This window comes from Pleurodeles waltl, chromosome 12 (assembly GCF_031143425.1).
Source record: "Pleurodeles waltl isolate 20211129_DDA chromosome 12, aPleWal1.hap1.20221129, whole genome shotgun sequence".
Taxonomy (NCBI): Eukaryota; Metazoa; Chordata; class Amphibia; order Caudata; family Salamandridae; genus Pleurodeles; species Pleurodeles waltl.
Genome location: NC_090451.1, coordinates 247,233,299 through 247,257,078, shown reverse-complemented (window position 1 = coordinate 247,257,078; position 23,780 = coordinate 247,233,299). Strand labels below are relative to the sequence as shown.

Sequence of the window (23,780 nt, the reverse complement as noted above, 5' to 3'; positions counted from 1 at the left end):
AGAAGCAGAAAAATAAAACAATAGTTTACTATTGTTTTATTTTCTGCTTCTGACACAGCCAGCAGTGCAGGGAGGGGTGGGGCTAGGCCACGGGAGGTGGGGAGAGTGCACCTAAGTGCGCATGTGTGTTTGGCCGCCCGTCTGAGGCTGGCCAAACTCACACACGCACTTAGGTTTCTCCAGCCTGGCTTTGTTTAACAGACGGGCTGGAGAAACTGCACAGACCCCAGAGCTGTGTTTGAGCGGCAATCCAAGCCGCTCAGACCAATCCTGGTGCTGTTTTCATGCTACGTTTAGCATGAAAGCAGCTCCAAGATTGCAGGGGAGCCTGTGCTGGTGTCCCAGCAGTGAATGCTGGGACACCGGGACGGCGGGGACGGAGGCAAGGTAAGTGAGTTTTATATTTTTTTATATTTTCACCTCATCTCCGTCCCCCCAGCCCTTCCCCTTGAGTTATGCGTCGGCTGATGCTAAATATTACTACCAACTGTGACCTGCTCCACTACTTCTATGTTGCTGCTCCCCGGCAGCACCAACAAACAAGGCCATCTTTGAAGAACGGGTGCCGCAGTCAGAAGACTCCAAAAGAGAGCTCAAGGCCAAATACATTAGGCCTAGGAGTCACACTATATCAGGGGTCTTCATAGTTTTTTTTTTTATATCTAGAACCCCTTTGAACAAAATAAACAAGCATTGGCAAAGCCAATAGTTCTCACCTTTGAGATCTACTGTCTTTTCCAGGGCTCGATGGGGATGCTGTACAGAATCGGCAAGATGTTGTGAATCATGGCCAAAAGGGAAAAAAACAGGGCAAAGACACTGCTGTGTCACTTTGTAGGCACGCATATGCATGATGACTTGTGCATTAACCATTACACCTGCTCCTCCAAAATGACGTGGGGCCTTTTTCTATTTACTGATTGGTGATGGATCCATAAATAAAAAGATGGAAAATGTGCTGCCAGGTCACCCCTACTTACTGTTAACAAATAAATAAATAATACATTGGGGTGGGTAGGCAATGGGCAGGGGAGAAGCAGCAAGAAGAGGAGCACATGAGCGAGAAAGCAACATGGCACACTGGGGAGGAAGAGAGAAAAACATGAGAGTTTGCAGCACAAGGTTGACAGCAACATGAACACGAGAGAGAAGCCCACGAAGGAGTGATCTGGGAAACACATGCGGTCTCATAGAATGGAGGACAAAAGCCTGCCATTTAGAGAAATAGTAAAGTGGCTATGCTCCAGGGAAGGGACAAACAAAAGATAAACAAGCTGCCACAAGAAAATCCATTGAATAAGAAGCAAGCAAATGAGTGAAGGAATTACGTCAAACAATTGTAAGCAATGAGTTGGTTGTAGGAACTTATAATTGCTCAACAAGCCTACAATTGTCCTTTTGCAACTTGATGCTTGTGGTGTCAGGCAGGCTCGACCTATTAAAAAAAAAAGGGTTGCACCACCCAAAGCTTCCATCTGACATATCATGCAAGTGATGAAAAATATACAGATGTTGACTAGTGTTGGCATAGCAGATTAAAAGTTGATGATTGTTCTGGGATAAATTAAACAAGAGAATGTGATGTTCAAGGATGTATGAGTCTACCACTCACCTATAAACATGTAATGTAAAGTGTGACCAACGGTGAATACAGCAAGGTTACAAGGAAAAAATAGAGTAAACATAGCAGTCCTGCAAGCTTTTCTCTCACACAAAAGAGGTAAAGCAATACAAACTTACTTTACAGGAAAAACAGGGACAGCATGAGCCACAGAAAACAAAGCTTCACGGCGGATCCCAATAAACAGAGCTCCTGACTTTAAACGTCTATGTGAGCAGGCATGGGTGCTTGGAGTCTGCTACATGGCCTATCTGTCCCTGACCATTGTGTGTGATAGAGAGAGTAGGTGTCTACTCCAAGAACCTCCTGCCCTAATAGAATATGCTAAAGAGAGCGTGGAAGGCCTATTTTGAATAGGCAGGGGCTGCTGCTGGTGCAACTGTCATTCTTGTAAGTCATCTGTCACCCTTCAGAGCCCCTTTGCAGGAATCCAGCTCTGTACACAAGTTCTCATGACTCGTTGGAGTCAATCAGCATGCACTCATTCACCCTTGGGTTTCAAAAGACTTTCAGATTGACATCATGCATATTAAAGTAGCACCAGGGAGACTTTAGCTGGTCCTCACATTAGGTCACCTAGTTGTCAGAGACCGACACTATCTCGGCCTCACCAACACTCAACCAGCCCATAAAGACCCTCAGGAAACCTAAGAGATCCCAAGCTAGACCATAGCCAACAACAAGCTAGTCGAGAGCTGCCACCAAAGACCATCTGCCGGTCCCGAGACACCTGCCACCACCAGAAGCCATCTGGTACCAACAATTGATCATCAAAAACCCTTAGCTGTCACTCACCTTTTAATGACCATTTTCCACCCTCAAATCATGTCCAAGTTGCCTCTGTTGCTGCTCTCAGAGCTGTTCAAAAGCCAGACAAAGGTACTCTGCCTTTTCATAGACATCCCCTGTACGAAATTGGATTTATTTGAGGGCAGAGTTGTGGAATTCCTATAGCCCGATACCCAGGACTAGGTGAGGGGTCAAGGACAACAAGTTTTAATGTTTATTTTGTTCTTGAGACAAGTAAGTCCAACCCCTTGCAGCACAAATCCTTTGGCTGCCAGTTTACAGTGCCACATTATAGCGCAGGAAAGGGCATTGTCTGCACTTAAGGTAATATTGCTGTGCCTGTGTAAAGGCTATTTGAACTTGTATTTATGGCTCATTAATGCAAAGCCTTTATTATTAGGGTGAGCACTCAAAAGCCATGTTGTAAGCTCAGACTGCATTATTGACAGTGGATCCAGTATACAAATGTGTACACATGTCTTCAAAGTTTAACAATATAGGGCTAATTATAATGCTCCCAGAATGCTCTCTGATTAGATGCAAATATTTGCAGAAGCTTCAAAGTAAGATTGAGGATTCTTTGCTTTCAAATAAAATGTTCCCAAAAAATGCAAATTGGGAAAAAAAAAAAATTCTAAACTACTGTGAAATTATAGGTACCATTTCTTTGAAGCATCATTTAGTAAAATGTGTTGATGCCTGCTAATATTTAAAAAAACATATTCATAATGGAAAATCTGTGTAGCCAGTTTTTGCAAAATTAGTGGAAATATGAAAATAAACAAGCATTGGCAAAGCCAATAGGACTGACTTTGGTGATCAACTGCATTTTAGCATGTGCAAATCTGCTCACATGAAAATCTGTTGAGTGTTTAGAAGTTCACTTTCCCTCCAGCCACTTTTTTCTAGCATTTGGCATAACTGGTGTAATTATCCATAGCGTAATTACTCGTAAATATAGCAAAATTACTCATCATTATATGTAATAAATTAGAAGCATAATCCAGCATACAGAGCTATTTTCTTGGTGCAAAATGCATCATGTAGCCTTGAGTGCAAAATGGGCCACAGGATGCAATTTGCGATAAGAAAACAGGACTAAATGCTACAGAACACGAACAGCAGCCAGCAGACACTTGCTGTCTTAGATTGTTGTTCCTGTGCTCCTGCAGTAGGAGTTTTGGCTCAAATTTATTTTAATTACTCAAACTGGCGTAACCACGTAAAGTCAGTAATTTTGCACCCCAAGAGTAATGCATAATTACTGAAATTACTCAAATTAGTCCAGTGTAATTAAAATTTCACCCAGGCCTACATATTTCCCAACCCCAATAGAAGTTTTACTTCTCTCCTTGCCAGGAGTAAATTTCCAACCTTTCTCAGTATGGGAAAGGATTAGAGAAGAGCTGGTGAAAACCCCCAAAACATGTAAGTTACTAGGTTTGCATCGACTTAAAAGGACATGCCAATCCTGGAACTACTGCTTACCACTACATCCAGCCCAAGTATGCAGATCTGCGGAAAGATGTTCAAAATAATGGAATTGTTAATATTCAAACGCTACTATAGCACGAGCCTTGGCATAATCAGAGACACTATTATTAGAGCTATTCTATAATTAAATTGTTGCTATAATTTGTCACTGCAATACATAACACCAAAGGAACAAGTGTTTTTTTTTAACTGGACAAGGAGATTTGTGAAGCTATCTGTCCCATGGACAAAAATACATTTTATTAAATTCCACACCCCTGTGGGGCGGATGGGCGTAAAAGCCCTATTCAAGCAACAATCAAAATCCTTGTCAGGGTGACCCAGAAAAGCCACTAAATTAACCTGTGTTTAAGGCTCTGGCAGCCCGGTACAAAATCAGTCAGGCTTAGCTTAGAGGCAATGTGTAAAGTATTTTTGCAGCATACAAACTGTAATAAAGTGAAACATGACACAAGAAAAATCCCACATCAATTTAGTGAATTAGAGAACATTTTGATGAATACAATTACATTTAAAAAAAATCAATTCAATCAGTAAAACCAGAGTTATTATTTTTTACAGTTTTATGTAAAAAAATAGCTCCTAACAGATTAGAGCACCAAACGCGGGCAACCTGCACACAGCTAGTCCCCTACTGTTCAGTCTGGGCCCAATATGCATTCTTAATCAGGAAGCCAATAACAGATCCAGGCAGCTGGAAACTCCTAGAATGCATTTTCAAAAATGTAATCTAAAATACAGCTTTACCACTAAAGAGGATTTTAAATTACAATTTGTTTGAGTCCTTACATGACATATGTACCTGCTCCCAATCAAATGTTGTCACTGATCAAATGTTATAAGATAACCCAATGTTATCCAATGGGAGAGCTAGGCCTTACAGTAGTGAACAACAAATGTAATGCTTTTTCACTACCAGTACATGTAAAATTTAAAACCCACATGTCCGACTTTTAAAATACAATGTACAATACCCTGTGGGCCTTTTAGAGCACACCTTAGGGGAGGCTTATGTGTACTAACAAGGAAGGTTTAGGCCTTTGGCAGGCTGCCATGGCAGGCATGAGACATGTTTAAAAATGCTACTTTAGTGGGTGGAACAATGAATGCTTCAGGCTCACTAGTAATATTTAATTTACATGCCCTGGGTACATGTACCACTAGGGACTTACAAATGTGTGAAATGTACAAATCAGGTGTAGGCCAGTTTTACCATGTTTTAGGTAGTGACCACAAACACTTTAGCACTGGTTAGCAATGCTAAAGCGCACAAAGTTCTAATGCCAACAAAAACAAATTCGGAAAACAGGAGGTTTGGAGGCAAAACGTTTGCGGGGACCCTGCAAAGAAGACTACGTCCAACACCCTCACACTGCCATAAGCCTGCATATGTCACTCAAATCTCCAGGGGACCTAAGAGACCCTTAACAGACCCAAGAACACACTTACCTAATCAAGAGAAGATCTTAGTGTTCTCTAATGCAGACCTAGCTACCCTGTAAGCTCTCGCCAACCTGCACTTTCACCTTGCTGCCACTATAGCCCCCGTCAGACTGCTCTGTGGGCACTTAGAGCTGATCACCAAGCCCTGTGCACCTCACTAGCCTTGTGACACTTTCTACTCACCAAAAGATATTCTCAAAGCTGCCATCGGATCCTTGCAGTGAGCTCCATAAGCCTCTCAATTCCTCCTCTGCTGCATTCATAACCTTTTAGAAACACTCATTAGCCACTTTTCTGGCCACACCCTGTATCTTGCCCGCAGCTCCCCAGCAAACCGAGTCCCCTGGCACCTGCAGTCATTTTTCAGCCAACCACTTCACTGATGTGAAGATCATAGGGTACCACCTTTGCATCAAACCAAATTAAGTTTTAGCCTTGTCCAAACACACACACACAGTACATGTATATATTTGTGCATACACACACTTATGCTTTTATTTCAGTATGACACTGTGAGATTCGGGATGACCAAGGAGAGAACAAAGTATGGACTCTCACAACGTTGGTAAATCAGTGCCTTATTAGGGAAAACACAGTTTTAATGGGAAAAAAAACAAGTTTTATCATTGGTAGAAATGGCACAAACCAGAAAGCTTCTTAATACATTTAGTAAACAGAAAACAAATATAATAATTAGAACCAGATTAAATGATAAGAGCTGGATAAGGAGATCACGAATTTGAACACTTGTCAAAAATGTTAAAACTGAACATCAGAACAATGGAGGAAATAAAAATCAATTCGTTTAAGGGCATTACCCTTTGGCCATGCTTGTGTTAAAAACAAAAAGCAGTTACCATCACTGTTCTGCCTCAAACATGCTGGGAGGCCAAGGACTGGCTCGGTTACCTTACAGGCTAGGAGACTCAAATGCTTCCAGTCTTATTGGTGCTTTGGTGTGGAGATTGTAGGGTGGTCTAAAGCCTCAGATCCAAGGGGGAGACAGATTGCCCTATAGCAACATTCTGCATCCCACGTTCTTCAAATTCTGCATGACTTGCTTTTGGTTACACCTAAACCGCCATGGCAGCTTGGAGAGCCTCCTAGAGTACCAGCCCACAGTCAGAATTATTTGAAGGTAGTCTCAGCCGCATCTTCACTGGGCGTATGCAGCACTGTCCCAGTTCCACTGGTCTGCCAGCTGATGTTTTTTCCAAATTAAACATAGGCAGTGAAGCATCATCCGACCTGTAAATGTTTTCAGTGATTTACAGTATTTTGAGCAACTTCCCATGGAACTTCCAAATAAGTTGTGTCATCTGTGTAACACATACAGGTCCGACTAAATGGTCAAATAAGTCTGGCGACGGGGCAACAAAGATGGAACAAAACTAGTCTAAGAATGGAGCTTGTGGAACTCCATTGACAGATAGTAATGAGACTTCCCTTCCATAGCAACATTGAAAGCCAGCTTAAGTGGTATCCTAGTAGAACATTCCTTAAAATAGAGATCCATTGTGGCTGTTTGGAAAGTACAGAGAAATTAACGTGCAAGCGTTGGTTATTTTTTAGTCCTTTGCAATGATAATTATCCGTTTTTGCTTCAGGACACAATTTCTTTGCAAAGTACGATTCAAGTCTTTACACACTAGTTTATCAGTAGCTAGTGGTTCGGTAAGCCAAAGAGGAGAAAGGCTAAAGTGATAAACAGACGCTACCTTAAACAGAGGTAGGTAGATTGCCAAGTGTTGATGTGACCCAGGAATTCTACAGGTTTTTATTCACTTGAACAGCCTCCAGTAAAAGGAAAGGATGTTTTCTGGAGAGCCATAGAGAAGTGATTAGCATCAAGCTTTGTATATTTACTTTTGGAAGCGGATGGAGCGCGAAGCTCAGATCTCACTGTAGGCTTAAGATACTTTTATCAGCTGGCATCATACTAGGTCTCACCTTTTCGATATATTGGCTTTGCCAACGTTTTTTTGCCGATGATGTGCAGTTTCAGCAACAACAAAAAAGTGCAATGACATATATGCACAAGTGTCATGATACACGCGCATGTATGTGTGATGCCTAGCAGCCCATCATGATGACGTATATAAAAAATCATTCCGACATATTCACGCACAAATAGCATAAGCTGGCAGCCATTTTTTTTTACTCACAGTTCCAAGACGGGAGGATGCCAATCTTTGAGCAGTAATTAAAAAATATATATAATTTAAATGTGCATTTGAAAAGGGGAGCTGCCAGATAGCAAGCAGCAGCTATTGGGCTTTCTGAAAAAATGTTAAAATAAACTGTTTTCTTTTCACAGCACACAATGGGAGGAGGAAGGGAGAAATCAACGCTGGAGAAACAACAGAGGCTTTTGATAATGGAAGAGGGAAATACATTTAAAAAAGAAAAAAGGGGATCCATGGAGGAGGTGGGGAAAGAGGGATCAACTGAGCATGAGGTGGTAAGTATTTGAGGAGGGAGGCAGCACACAAAAGAGAGAGCAAGAAAACACATGTACTCTCACTGAAGAAGGGAGGAACAAACACAAGAACAGGAAGGAAGATCACTGAATAAGAAGCAAGCAAATGAGAGAAAAGAAAGTCAACCAATGGAAAGGCATGGACTAGCTCAAAACCCAGTGTAAGTTTTGTTGTAATCCTCAATATGCCTTTTGACAACAACAGCTGAAAGCTCTCTGTAAGAAAGCCCTAAGAAAGGGAGCCCTCATGCCCACTGTAGAATCTATATTGTTGGCAAAGGCACACAAAGAAGTACATTTTTGACCTTTTGGAGTAGAATTTATGATAACTAGAAAGTCACATCACTTGTTTACCTTTGTTGGAACCATTGGTTGCCATCAGCAGACACAGACACCACAACAACTGTAGAATTCTCTACCATTTCCTTTGTGGTTTTATTTTCGTATTTTTCTTATCTGTAGCATTTCGTCCCCAAAATGTCACAGCACAATAAATTTTACAATGTAGCTGGAGTATTTCTGCCATAAGGATTCATCCTTTTATATGAAAATTACTCAAAGCGATCTTTTTGACCGATGTTTGTTCTGACAAGTACTTTCAATCATTTCAAATACATAATTTTCACTTGAAATTCCACGTTTTCACTTCAAACTGGCTTGAGTGTGTGAACGAGCATTATTACATTTCATATAGTTTCAAGGGCGGCAAAAACGTCAAAAATGGTTAAGGCTAACACTGCATTCAGAACAGATGCAGAGATCAACTTGTTTCCAAAATGTCCTGTGGGAACGTACCATTGATTTACACAACCTACTGACAACCACAAGCATCGAAAAGCGCTTTTTATCACGGGACATGCCATCCATCACCCCCATCGACTCGGATGTGGTACACTCCAAGCAAAACCCTCTGGACCTGCAGCACATTCCTGACTCAGCTCCATTTCCCCATCCTTTGTGTTAATTCACACGTTAACACTTACATTATAAATCTTCAGTGCTTTAATTCCAGATGTTGGCGAACAAAAACTAGAACTAATGGAGGATATTTACAACTATACGTGAAATACAAGTGAAACATTAAATAATGTATTGCACTTTGGTAATAGGTGCATGTTAAGGTGTGCCTTTAAAACATTTTTAAATATAACACTCCCTCAGTGGCAACGAAACTGCCCCCCACCCCCCTCCCCGAAGAACATGGGGGGGGGGGGCGTGGGCCTTGGGACTCACTAAGGTCAGGTGGTGTGATAAGGGGGACCTTGGAGCTCGCCCTCTCCCTTCCGCACCGTGGAGGCTGCGAGGCCCTTTGTTACGCCACCGCACTCCCTAGATTCACATAAAAATGCACAGCCTTATATACTAAATTCTAAAAATCGAAGTTATCAAACACTGAAGTGCAAAAGTATTTTCACAGAGTTCTACCTTTAAGAAAGGCATGTAGATACACAGAGCTGAATGTACGGTGGCAGGTAAACAGTCGTTTCATATAGGCCTTGTTGTGCATATTGCTTGATTTCTCGATTTTTGCAGATCAGAGTTCGGAAGCCGCTTCAGGGTCAGCTGGGACTGACTTCACGGAGCATATGAACAACACAAGCACTGCAGAGTTTGGCGCTCGGCGTTTCCGAGCTGCGCGGTCTCCAACCTGTCGAGCAATCAGGTTGCTGAATCTACAGCCCAATGTAATTGAAAGCCTGAGCTTGTCCACCCTGTGAGTAACAGAAGGACAGAACAGCCCAGATCTGACACAAAACTGCCTTGATAGAACTACGGGGCCTGAACCGTCAAGCAAGTCTGGGGGAGTGTTTATTGCTTTCTTATCCACCTTAGCTGAGTGTTTAATGCTTTCTTATACAGCTTTGCTGATTGTTCAGTGTTTTCTTACTCATCTTGGCTGGTTGCTTGTTGCCTTCTTAAACATCTTGGCTGATTGTTCAGTGCTTTCTTACACATCTTGGCTGATTGTTTATTGCTTTCTTATATATATTTTAAGGTTGATTGTTGCTTTCTTATACATCTCGACTGATTGTTTACTGCTTTGTTTTACAACTTGGCTGATTTTTCATTACTTTCTTATACATCTATGTGCATTTCCCAGAACTGATGCCAAAGACTATGCAGAATAAGCCAAGTTACTATGAAGGCAAAACGATGACTGCCTGCAAATTACATCCACATTTTAATACATGCTTAAGACCCTAGATCGCAGGCTTTCAAACTCTACGTGAATTGTGAAAATAAGAATCTATCACAAGTGCTTGAAGCTTGAAATAAAGAAAACACTAAAGTGTGTCAACTCTTCCTCGCGGTGTTTACTTCCAATAAGTTCCTGTAACGGGCTTTAGTAAGAAATACCAGCACTTTTATCCTTGGAAACAAATAAAAAAAGACACGGCCATATAACTAAAGCCATACGGCATCTGCCTCGACAAAACATTAGTAGTGGCCCACAAACGCCTTTGACAAAAAAAAGCACAACAGGTACAAGATGGAGTTTGGTAACATTTCCATGACAGTCTAGTTTATCACCCATGGTTCTAGAAGGCTAACCGCACTTTGTGAGTGCCCATCAAAATCCAACAGTCTAGTTCAATACAGGTAATTGTTTGCAATGAGTAGGTTACTTCCGGTGGTAATCTCTTCATTTGCACTGAGTTGAAGGAAGATTTTGTTTTTAATGGTTGTTTTTAGGAGTTATACATCACTCAGATGAAAGGTATTACTGATCTGTGTTAATCTTCAAAGTAAAAGTTAATTTCAAAATCTAGATACTACAATGGTGTGCAGAAAGCAGAGAAGGCTACCCACAGGCCATCCCTTGTGAGTTCTACTTAAGGGGCTTGGCCACAGGCCATGCTGTATGCATATATATGTAGCAGGCATGGCTATGCACTAGATACAGGATGCACTGGGTGCTATATCCCCGCTAGGAAACCCGCATGTTTACAATTTGCATGTCACGTAATGTTAGCAGTGATAACATCAATGATATAATCAGGGATGGCATGTGTGAGGTCATGAGCAGAGGACTAGGAGGAACATTGGTAAGTTTCAAAGACTTCGAGATTTTGATTGTAATCATTTTGTCCCTGAAACTGGCGCTTGTTCAGTGATGTTGTAAGGTTATTTTAGTATGTGATCGTAGCAGAGAGTAAGTGAATAAGGATTTCGTAAACACGTCAAACTAGTTAACAGTGCCTGTCACAGGTAAGTTCGAAATTAAAATGCCTCCATTTACTTAAAAAAAAAATAGGTTTACAAAAGCTTTATGTGGGATGTCCACAACCACTAAAACTGCGTTTCTGTTACTGTAAACTGCGAAGGCGAAAGGTGGGGCTGGGAAAAGGTAACTAATAAACTGTTCATTCAACGTGGTTCAAAGAAATATTATCATCTATACATGAAATTAGTTTGATTAAAAAGTGCTGTTTTCAAAAGTACATGAAGCTGCAATTAGGAAGCGAAAAATAGCAGCCTTCCTGCATAGTTGCTTTCTTACAGCCAATGAGATCGGCTGCCCCGACAGTGGAGGTAAAGATCTCACAAAGTCCAGCACGTTGGCCACCATTGATCAGGAGATCGTTGCCCTCTTCAAAGCCATCAGCCTATTAAGGCTCACACAGTATCTCTCTCTAAACAGAGCAGCAAGTTTTCGCACCATATCATATAACATACTATTCTTTTCCTTTCACAATACTGGTGGCAGTCTTTGCATCAGAGTAATCCTTATCACCAGTGATAAGAAGCTGCATCAACACATTTTCTATTACTATCCAATTTGGGTAGCGTAGTGACCCCGCTACCAATATGTTCAGAGTAACAAGTTTGTTATGACAGACTGGCTGCACACACCATATAATCCCTACTGATCTCACTGGAGTTGCACCCCACCTTTTTGTGAAACTCTTCTGTAAACTGACAGACAACCTCACAACCAGTCAATTCGCAAGAACATCCTACACTAGTATGCTACTATATTCCCTTGGAAATCCAAATAAATCCCACAGCACTGCTTGCTTACTTCAGCCAGGCAATCTTATTTGTTGCTTCTATGCCCTGCATACAGCCTGAAGCAGCTTTAACCAATTCCTGGAGCTTAGAGTCCTGGAGGGTGTAATTCACTGATTGACGTTGACATTGAATATGCCAGCATCTGTTTTCTCTGCTGGGACTTTGTTCAGCGTGGCGGTCATGAAAAGTGCATAAGATGGTGGCAATAAAAGTGCAACAGTAAAGAGGACATTCTACGTAAAACTGCAGAACTTTTACATCTCAGTAATCTATTGAAATGTTTCCGTATTAAGTGACATACCTTGTCACTGAGTTTTTCACAACATAAAAAAACCTTTTTCTTTCCCTTGTCCAACCTGTGGAATCTCTGTGGGCTGGGCCTTGTTGTAATGATACCTTGTCCATCAGCAATAAATACCACTACAAAACACAGTTGCTAGAGCCTGAAAAATGCTGTTTTGAAAAACTGGCATCAAAATATACATATACTGTTTTTAAAAAAAGAATTATAAACAGAGAGAAATTCAATGTAAAGACCAAAAATCTGCTAAAGCTTTGAAGCGGTAAGGCTTCCACACCCTAACCCACTCTACATACATACGTATATATTTGCACTATACCCATGGTAAAAAAAATGTAAACAATCATCTGTAAAAATAAATACCTTTAAATTGTGCCCTTCCTAGAAATATTAATAATGATGCATTTGGTTTTTCTCGTGCCTATCATGTAATTGTGCTACAGGAGCCAAGCTAGGTAACGAGCAGATGCCTACTAAACCTTTTGAGATGATAGTTGTAAAATGGCATGTTATCACATCTGCTTGTATGCCAGAGAAACCAAAATAAGTTTTATCCTGGACCCAAAAGTGCTATGTAAGACCACAGATGCTAAAAGTACATATATGAGTCTTTGCAAAGATGAGGGTTTGTCCCACCTATTGATTGCAAACTTTGTAGACTTGTTCCGTCTGCTAATAATCAAAAGATAGTCCTATGAGAGTTTCACAATACAGACAGCTAAAATGACAGCAATGATCAGCACTGCTGTGAAGATTATCCCGGCTAAACACTTGCTGAGGTCACACATGGACTTGTTCTCGTCCAAAGAGATCATGCCCACGGAGGAGGTCCCAGCACTGGCCGGGTAGTTCAGCTCAGCCCCAGGGTCCTGCTTGGCTTCCACTGTCCACTGAGGAACATTCACCTTCATCTCCATCTCGTACATCATCTCATCCACTTGGTGGATTTCATTTTCTAGATCCTTCAGGTCGATCACATCAATGTTATGGTCTGCTTCATACCTCATGTTCTGGATGCTCATGGCCCGGGCCGCCACACGTGAGGTGCCACCACTCATCCCACTCTGAATTAGGTGATTCATGGGTATCTTCAAAGGGAACTCCTGTCCCAGCTCTAGAGCACGCTTCATGTCTATCTCCAGGAGGTCCATGCAGGTGGAAAACATCACCCAGAGCCGCTCAAATTCTGCCCTGTCCCCCTTGCTTAGGCTCTTATCCTTCAGGATGGTCGTGAGCTTGTTCCTGTTGGCCACAGCTAGATACTGTGCCTTCTGCCGAGTTTTCTTCAGCTCCTCTCGCAGGTTCTGAGAGTCCGATGTCCCACCAATGGACAGCACCATGTGCCTGTAGCAGGCAGACACCCTATTGAGGGCATCCAGCAACGTCTTGCACTCGTCTTTCAACATGGCTGAGGAGAATATGTGGCCTCAGCTTCGATGCTTGGATAGTCCAGAATTAAGTTCAGGGCTGGGCAATTCTTCAGTTAAATAAAAAAAGATTTCCACAGTCCACAGCTGCCTGGGTTGATTGTGTCATTCTGGGGGAGGTTGGGGCTCAACTCCTTTGCATCCTCATTGTTGTAATTCAAGTGTCCCCATCGAAATCGTACACAAAAACAGTGTGTTATCGTCCTAGACGAGTACTCTAGTTAATGGCCAAATTGACTATCCAGAGAACTTTGCTCGCAAGGATCAATTTTCCAAGACTATATCGCTTGGAGATTACTGTAACTTCTTTCAATTCGTATTGTGTTCAGGGGAGGATTTATCTCCTCTTCACTAAAGTGCTCCGAAATAGCTATATCCACTTGTATGGAGGACTACGCGGTGGAAAGCGCTACCTTCTTAGGGGGAGTACTGGGCGTTGGAACAAAGCCATCCTTTTCCCTGAGAATGTTTCCTCATTCTACGAGTGCTACGCTCGGGAGTGTTCATATAGCCATTCCAGGCGGGGAGGCAATGCCTGGAACTTTTGCATCTTCGCATCAGAAGAAAAGTGCTTAGAAATGATGGCGCACTCTCCCCAATCGGACAGTGCTCACAGTTTTTTCATTTTCCAGGAAGAGCACAAATCCAAGATGATCTGCCTTCTTCAAAGCAGGCTATTATTAGAATTAAACGCACCCTGTTCGTAGAAAGGCGTGGTTTGATAAAACGTGGGTTTGGTACACCGCTTGCTACCAGTCCAGATTCTCCGTTCCATAGCGCTGAGAGGAACAAGTATTGGTATATTCCAAGTGATGCCCAAAACTACCGGGTCTTGTTCTCAGGATGAACGCCCTTACGAAGAAACGGGTACTCGCCGTGACAGCCCTTCTGAAATCAGACGAGAAGTCCATGAGCAAGCGTCTAAAGGCCAAAGGCAGAGGTGTGGGGGGGCTTTAAATCCTATTGCCTCTGTTTTCCGTGGACGCTATCCCTCTTCAGCGCACGAAAAGCACTCTAAACCGATTTCCCTGACTGAAGCCAGGGACACGCAATGGGAAATCTGGTTTACAGTGATTGACAGGCGAAACGGCCGTAGTAGGAGGGTCTTACTGGTCGTCCAGTCGCCTAAACCCTGCAAGTGGTTAGAAAAAAACACATTACCGCTCTGAGATGAGGGACCACCCGCTCCGACAGGTACCACCCCGGGCCGCACCAGAATATAAACACACACCGCCCCGGAAGGAATTGGCAGCCGTACATGGACCGAAAACAGGCTGCACGCAGCATCTTCTCACTGCGCTGGCCGCTAAGAGAAATGGGCGCTCGGGGCCGGCTTTAGTGCTGGGGGCTCCCGGTACGACACTCATTTTTGGTGGCCCCTTTTCACAAACGACCACCTTCTGGCCTGTAACAATGCCCCCATAGACGTTTAAGGGAATCGGAGTAGTGGGCTCTGGCTCAGGGCCCTATCCTTTCAGGGGCCCCTGGATAGAGTCAGCGCTGTTCTGCAGGGACTTGCTCTGATTACCTTGAATAATTTGTAAACATGTTGTTTTAAATACTGTTTGCCTTTAATTTATTTTAAATGTGGGTGATGTGTACGAGTCTACTGCAGACATTTTGCAGAGAAATGTTGTGTTCATGTTTCATGCAACATCCATAAAAAAATCTCTTTTAGATGAAACCAGGATCTCACATATGAGAAATAGGAGGGTGTCAGAGAGATTATTTGTAATATTAGTGAGTTGCTGCTGTGTTACTATATTGACAACACCCGACATGATCCCTGAATAATAAATGTAAACACGTTTAGAATTTGGACCAGTGTGCCTGTGCACTGTCAGTGATCAGGCCAAAGAGGGCATGAAAAGATGAAACTGGATCATAAATTTAAAGTTGTTCTGAACAGGGGCCCCCAAAATACATTTGGCCCAGGGCACACAAAATCCTTAAGATGCCCCTGCGAACCACTTATCTCTGCATAGCCCCTCCTTGACATTCCTTTTTTAATAGTACTACTCATAGTTCGTTCACACTCAGTACTGATCTGCATGGCACACATGATTTGCAGCAGGCACATTAACCCTCTGCTCTATTTTATGGAGAAAAAAAACTGCCACTAGACAAAACTCTGATCTGTCCAGCAGGAACATTCATCAGCAGAGGTATCTTGACATTTATTGTATTGTATTATATTGTACTGTAATAGTATTTATATAGCGCTCACCCACCCGGACTGAAAACCACTGGACACACCGGGCTCTGCAGCCCCTTTAGCCCATAAGTGTTTTTTAAATACAGCACCCATCGAGAGTTAGCGCTAGGGGCACCTGCACCGGTCGCACTGCCCTAAAGCCGGCCCTATGGGCGCTTATCACAGCATGAAGCTATTTTATGCGGGGGACATCCAGTGAGGTCCGTGGTCAGCAGAGAGATATAACTGGCACGGTAACTCAAAGCCAGCTCTCTAGTTTTTAGAACTAAAACAACAGAAGCCCGGCATTCCGATGGCGAAGGCACCTCACCCCTGTACATAAGTCTGGAACTCCCCCCTATGAATGAAAAGTGGCACACCCATTTGCAGCACACCGTTTTCAAACACGATATCTACATGTGCATATATTTTTCTAATTTCAGACATTTCAATAAGAAACAGAGATGATACATTTTCAGTTAGCATATATGCCAGATTTATTTTGATACATAATCCAATCACTTGTTTCCTAGTGCACGTTCCACTCACCCCTCTACAACAGACCTTTATTTTGTTGACAAAGCAGGGAGGTTCAGTATGCCACATTTCACATACAAGGTTACCACATGACTCCATGTCCCCCCTTGAAATCCCATGTAGGCCTCCTTTATTACTGGAGCGGTTGGCACTGGTGCCTCGATGAAGCCCGATTTCGCTCCTACATTGCTCGAAACCGTATCTATGATACTGCATAAAAAGTTATATTTTGATAGGCTGTTTACGCTAGTGGTTCACAGTATTGTATGCAAAATAAGATCACATTACATACTGTGTTCCATATTTAGATCGGCTGTAGTAATAGCAGCGTCTGGTGTGGCGAACTGTTTTGGCACCCCCAATATCTTGCTTCACCAAGGATCCCCTAACTAACACCTTCGGGACCACGTCAGATCACGATGAGGAGGGAGGAGCCAAGCAAGCGAACGAGCACGCGAGGGGCAAGCTCGGTATGCTTCTACTTGCGGCAGGGGTAAATGGCTACCAAACAGGCTACGGGCTACCAAACGCTCAAACCCCTAAACGCCCAATTACCTCTTGTGTCATGATCTCGTCCCTGCCACTTAGAGTTCTCCAGAAAGCTAAGTCCATTTAAAAGCGGATTCCACGCTATTTTGTACTGTTTCGACTGCTGCTTCAAGTTTTTTGGGGTATCTACCAGCTCCTTGACTTGCAATAGCTGCGTGCCTGTAGCACCCCTAGTCAAGCGCCTCACCCCAATGCAGTAAGCCACACTAAATGTGATACGAATCTGCCTTTCCAGGATGTGGCAAGGGGTTGCAAGAGCACTCCATGCATTGTGCGAAGACATTTGATACACAGCGGATTGGTACACTGTTGAAGGTGCCAGTGCCCGCTTGTGAACTGATCTAGGGAGCATAAGTACTAAGTCTCACATCTAACCTGCAATTGATAATTTCTAAAGCAGACTGGAGTATTTAATTCCCGTTATTATTTCCTGTGTCGATCATACCAAGGGCAGTTCAGGCAGCTCTGTAAGGGTACCGTTGGCATTAGACCACCTATAAGTAGGTTGAGCACCGTTACTGCGGAAGTGACCTGGCTAGGTCTGGGTGAGGCTTGTGGTCTGGTGTCCTCACCCTTCCTTCTTGATCCTCATCCCCTTGGTCTAGAAGATTGCTTCTTAGCTGGCACCACGTAATCAAACAAACTACAAAAAAAGTAGGAAATGTATTATTCTCAGGAGGATTCTGCAGAAGCCACAACATGTGGTGATTCAGGAAAAATGAGATCTGGAAAATCATGTCAGCCAGTACCAAACAAAGTGTACAAGAGACCACCTCTAAAGCATTTACCCCTAGACAGCCATCAAGTAAAATCCAATAGTAGCAGCCTGATGAAGTTCCTTTCGCTGAGGATCCCACCTTCTCGCACTGGAAAGTCAATCTTTTCCTTCTTGTAAGATCCAATGGCTGTAATATATGCAACGACGGATGATGCCTCGGGCCTCCCTTGTCCCATCACTCCTTTTAAAATGGACAGTATAGCGGACGCAAGGAGCGCAAGTCATGCGTCCCAATCAGTACTGATAACTACAAATCCTGTAGAAAAACCGGAGTTAACATCTCAACATCATGCTCCTCCTGGTACTTTAGCACAAATTGCCAATGACAAACCTAAAAAAAAAAATTCAGTTGAAGTTGTTGCTCAAGTTCATAGGCCATCTTCAACATCGAGCAAAGACACTTCTTGCTCACTTCAAGTCCTTGATCCCGCTTCTGAGTACATAATTATTCACCATTCTCTTGCGCCTAGTATGAGGCGTGAACCTTACACATTTGCATCATGGTCTTGCTCATTTTCGATCTCAAGCAATGCTGACCTGAATCAAGCCCTGGAAGTTAAAAGAATTAATATTGAGGGCTCTCAATCACCCAAGTTCCCTGCACTGATCGAGCGGGGTGGGGGGGGGGGGTGGGGGGGGGGGGTGGGGGGGTGGCGGTTGGCATTAGATGGTATGACTCAATCACCAGCACTACAGAGTCGCAGAGCTGATGTGACGCCGTACATATCACCAGAGAATGAAGATAAAAACAAATTCCCAGCCAAGTTTATGCCAGGGGCAGTGGAGAACCCTCCCTTTCAAAAAGCTCTTGTTGGGTCTTCTCCAATACAGCCAGAGGCGGCTGGTGTTCAAGGGCTAAGGGGCTGCACCCCTAGCCTTTTCTGGCCTCTCTAGTGAAGCATATATTTAATTACATGATGAAAGTAAAACATTTTCTGCACAACATTTTCAGAGTGAAAGTTGTGCACTTTGAAAAGCCCCACTGCGCCTGTGTCAGTATGTGGCTGAAAGCTGCACAGTAGGGCTGACAGGGCTTGCCCACGCAAAGCCATGCAAAGCCCTTACGTTTTTATCTCCTCCTCCACCAGAAGCCCTGATAGTAAACAGCCTGGAGCGTTTTTTGTTCAGCCCGGGTTTCATGCTACTCCGATATTATTATCCACCCTTTCTTATTTACTCAAATGGTGTGGTGTGATCAGAAGGGTCTACCTACCAGAGGTCACATTTTAGTAAAAGAATGTGGCATTGGGCAAATAAAATCCCCATTTTCCTGCATTAAAAGCAGTCTGTGGCAGAGAAATGGAATAAATACAATAAATAACTCAGTCTAGGGCTCTCTGGGAGACAGGAGTGTGACCTGAAGACCTCAAGTCATAAATATGCCAAAGACAACCCTGCACACAAGTAAGTTGGAGCTCTATCTTTTTTTACAGACAATAAGAAAAAAACCTGTTCTCTCAGCTCTCCTTTCACTGCCTCTGTAGTTGATTTGTCTCTCAAAGGCAGTAATGGTTCCAGTAATTTATCATGGCTAGTTATGCTTGTTTTATTTCTTCTGCAGACTAATGATGTGATATGTCATATTAAACATGTAATCTGCAGCTCAAATAAACGTGTACCTTTTATCATTGAAACTGCTGGATACTGGATGGGTGAGGCAATGTGTGTTTGTTTGAATGTGTTTGCAGGGCTTGACTGAGTGGCTGAGAAAATGTGGGTGTCTGTGTATAAGAGTTGTGTGAATGGCAGTGGATGACAATGTGGATGAGTAAATGGGTAGGTGACCAAAGGCAGTGGGTGAGTAGGTGAATGGAAATACATGAGTAGTGAGGCTCTCTCACAAGGTGCAATTCAGTCTTGTATTTGTGCCCCACCACTGCTTTCAGCCACCAGCCACCACTGAATACAGCTTCCAGCAAGGCTGGTTTCTGAAGAAATGCACCAAAAAAACTTTATGCAAACCGGTCATCTGTTGAAGACCTGAACTTCCAGTCGGATAAGACAGAAGCACAGGTAGCCATCATGAATATAATGGTCAAACATAATGTAGGCATTAATCAAAAGGCACTAACTTTACTGATTGTAAGATCCCAAGTAGTTCACAAGCTGGCCCTGGTGCCATGCTCCTGCAGCCCCTGTGTAGGAGGCTGGCCTGGCTTATAGTGGGTACCTTGTGGTACTTACACCCTGTGCCAGGTCCAGTTATCCCTTGTTAGTAGAATAGAGGTGTTTCTAGCAGCTTAGGCTGATAGAAGGTAGCTATGGCAAAGCTTAGGCTAATCTAGGAGACATGCAAAGCTCCTACTATACCACTTACATTATATAGCACAATATCATAAGAAAACACAATACACAGAGTTACTAAAAATAAAGGTACTTTATTTTTGACAATATGCCACAAGTATCTCAGTGAGTACCCTCAGTAAGAAGGTAAGTAATATACACAAGTTATATGTACACAAACCCAAAACAGGTAAGTAAGAGTAAGAAAAATAATACAAACAGTGGAGAATTACAATAGGATACAATAGGGGAACATAGGTCTAGGGGCAACATAAACCATATACTCCAAAAGTGGAATGCGAATCAAGAATGGACCCCAGACCTATGGGAGCTAATAGAGGGTCGCTGGGACTGTAAGAAAACAGCCAGGGTGTTCAAGATACCCCACCCCAAGACCCTGAAAAGTAGGAGTAAAGTACACCTACTACCCCAAAAGGACACAATAGTTGTGATAGGGGGATTCTGCAAGAACCACAAACACCAGCAAAGCACTGAAGATGGATTCCTGGATGTGAGGACCCGCAAGGCAAGGGGACCAAGTCCAAGAGTCGCGATAGTGTCCAGGGGGGGCAGGAGCCCAGGAAACCCCGGATGAAGATGCAAGGAAGCTGCCTCCGGATGGAAGAAGCTTAGAATTCTGCAACAACGAAAAGAGCTAGGAAGAACGAGTTACTTACCTTCAGTAACGACTTTTCTGGTGGATACATTAGCTACCTGTGGATTCCTCACCTAATGAATACTCCCATGGCGCCAGCATTCGACGGAAATCTTCTTACTAGTCTCTGCACGTCGACGAGGACGTCACTCTAGCCCACGCGACGCCGTCTGACGTCATACAGGCAATAAGAGGTCCTCGACGACGTGCCGACATCAGTACCAATCATTTTTTACGTGCATGAGAACAACCAGGCAATGCAATGAAAGAGCAAGGCAACATCCCATTACATTGTAAAAATACACAACATTGCATGAATAACTGTAAATCTTTTATATATATATATATAACTCTCTCTTTTTAAAATATATATACACATCAAGTATATACACAAAGATATATACATATATACATATATATAAATATAATATATACAACATCTATTGCACCCTCAAAGACCAAGAGGAGCGTACTCAAGGATTACTTGGTAAGACCAGAAAGGCAACGGGGAGGCGGGTGGGACCGTGAGGAATCCACAGGTAGCTAATGTATCCACCAGAAAAGTCGTTACCGAAGGTAAGTAACTCGTTCTTCTGATGGATACAACTACCTGTGGATTCCTCACCTAATGAATAGAGTCCCAAAGCAGTACCACGCCCGGCGGTGGGTGCCTAAATGGTCAAACCAAGAAATCCTGCAGCACTGACCGTGCAAAATGGCCGTCCCTTCTAACCTCAGAATCCAAACAGTAATGTTTTGCAAAAGTGTGAAGGGACGACCAAGTTGCGGCCTTGCAGATGTCGACCACAGGAACACCTCTGGCCAAGGCCAAAGTGGCCGACTTAGCTCTGGTGGAATGAGCTCTAATGCCCTCAGGAGGATCCTTCTTTGCCAAAGAGTAACAGATTTTAATGCAAAGAACAACCCACCTGGATAGTGTTCTCTTGTGGACTGCCTTTCCTCTCCTCTTGCCCACGTATCCAATAAACAGCTGATCCTCCAGCCTGAAATCCTTTGTTCTATCAATAAAGAAGCTCAACGCCCTCTTTGGGTCCAGACGGTGCAGTCTTTCTTCCTCTTTGGAAGGATGAGGCGGAGGATAGAACGTGGACAAAGTAATTGCCTGAGCCAAATGGAAAGGTGAAACAACCTTCGGGAGGAAAGCAGCCTTGGTCCTCAACACCACCTTATCCCCATAAAAAGTTGTATAAGGGGGCTTTACTGATAAGGCCTGCAACTCACTCACTCTCCTTGCTGATGTTATAGCTATCAGGAAGACTGTTTTTAAAACCAAATAACTTAAGGGGCAAGAATGCATAGGTTCAAAAGGGGACCCCATAAGGAAAGTCAGGACCAAGGACAAATCCCATTGCGGCATAACGAATGGCTTTGGAGGATATTTATTTAGAAGACCTTTCAAGAATCTGATAACAATAGGGGATTTAAATAAAGATGGTTGGTCTGGAAGACATATGAAGGCTGACAAGGCCGATAAATAACCCTTAATGGTAGCCACTGCACAACCTTTCTGCGCTAGAGACAGAGCAAAAGACAAAACGTCCGATAGATGAGCATGCAAAGGATCAATCTGCCTCTCTCCACACCACGCAACAAATTTAGACCATCTATTAGCGTAGATAGATTTAGTGGAGTGTCGCCTGGCCGCTAATATAACATCCACTACCTCAGGCGGGAGAGAGAAGGAACTCAGGTTGCCCCGTTCAATCTCCAGGCATGTAGGTGCAGACTCTGGAGGTTGGGGTGTAGAACCTGCCCCTGCGACTGCGAGAGGAGGTCTGCCCTGAAAGGGAGACGGAGCGGAGGGCACATTAAGAGTTGGAGAAGGTCTGAGTACCATACCCTCCTTGGCCAATCCGGAGCTATTAGGATGACTAGAGCCCGGTCCTGGCGAATCTTCCTCAATACTCGAGGAATCAAGGGTATGGGAGGAAACGCGTAAAGCAACTGGCCGCACCAGGTTATTTGAAACGCGTCCCCCAACGCTCCCTGCATCGGATACTGGAGGCTGCAGAATAACGGACAATGCGCGTTCTCCCGAGTGGCAAACAGATCTACCCGAGGAAACCCCCACCTCTGGAAGATGAAACGGACTTGATCTGGATGGAGACGCCACTCGTGGTCTGCCGAGAATTGGCGACTGAGACTGTCCGCACGCACGTTCAAGACTCCGGCCAGATGGTTTGCTATCAAGCAAATCTGATGGTCCTTTGCCCAGGACCATAGTCGAAGAGCTTCTTTGCAGAGAAGGTACGACCCCACTCCTCCCTGCTTGTTTATGTACCACATCGTGGTAGTATTGTCCGTTAGGACCTGTACCGACTGACCACGAAGGGAAGGGAGGAAGGCCTTGAGAGCCAGACGTACAGCCCGTAACTCTAACAGATTGATGTGAAACATCTGTTCCTCTGGAGACCAAAGGCCTTTGATCTCCAGATCCCCCAGATGAGCTCCCCACCCTAGAGTGGAAGCATCCGTTATAACTGTGGCCACTGGTGGCGACTGCTGGAACGGCTTTCCTTGTGAAAGATTGTTGCTTGCAATCCACCACTTCAAATCCACAGCAGCATCTCTGGAGATCTTGACAGTACTCTCTAGATCCCCTTTGTGTTGAGACCACTGCCTTCGGAGGCACCACTGAAGAGCCCTCATGTGCCAGCGAGCATGCGTGACCAACAGAATGCAGGAGGCAAACAGACCGAGCAGACGAAGGACCTTGAGGACTGGAACTACCGCTCCATTTCGAAACATTGGAACCAAATCCTGAATATCTTGAATCCGCTGAGGCGGAGGAAAGGCCCGACCCAATGTTGTATCCAGTACTGCCCCTATGAACAGGAGGCGCTGAGAGGGCTCTAGGTGAGATTTGGGCTCGTTCACCGAAAAACCCAGGTCGAACTACAACTGGGTTGTTGACTGCAGATGATGCGACACAAGCTCCGGGGACTTGGCTTTGATCAACCAGTCGTCCAAGTAAGGGAATACTGCTATCCCCTTCCTTCTGAGTTCTGCCGCAACCACCGACATCACCTTCGTGAAGACTCGAGGTGCTGAAGTAAGACCAAACGGAAGGACCGCAAACTGATAGTGCTGCGATCCCACCACAAACCGGAGATACTTCCTGTGTGACTTGAGTATCGGGATATGAAAGTAAGCATCCTGCAAGTCGACAGACACCATCCAGTCTTCCTTGTTCAA

At 43.8% G+C, this 23,780-nt stretch overlaps 1 protein-coding gene across 1 annotated transcript; it reads right to left on the bottom strand.

Annotated features, from left to right (window-relative positions):
* Nucleotides 1–10,121: 10,121 nt before the first annotated feature.
* RGS9BP (regulator of G protein signaling 9 binding protein) lies at nucleotides 10,122–14,775 on the bottom strand. Its single transcript, XM_069217701.1, has one exon. The coding sequence runs from the start codon at nucleotides 13,545–13,547 to the stop codon at nucleotides 12,834–12,836; it is 714 nt and encodes a 237-aa protein (XP_069073802.1). The 5' UTR covers nucleotides 13,548–14,775; the 3' UTR covers nucleotides 10,122–12,833.
* Nucleotides 14,776–23,780: the final 9,005 nt, after the last annotated feature.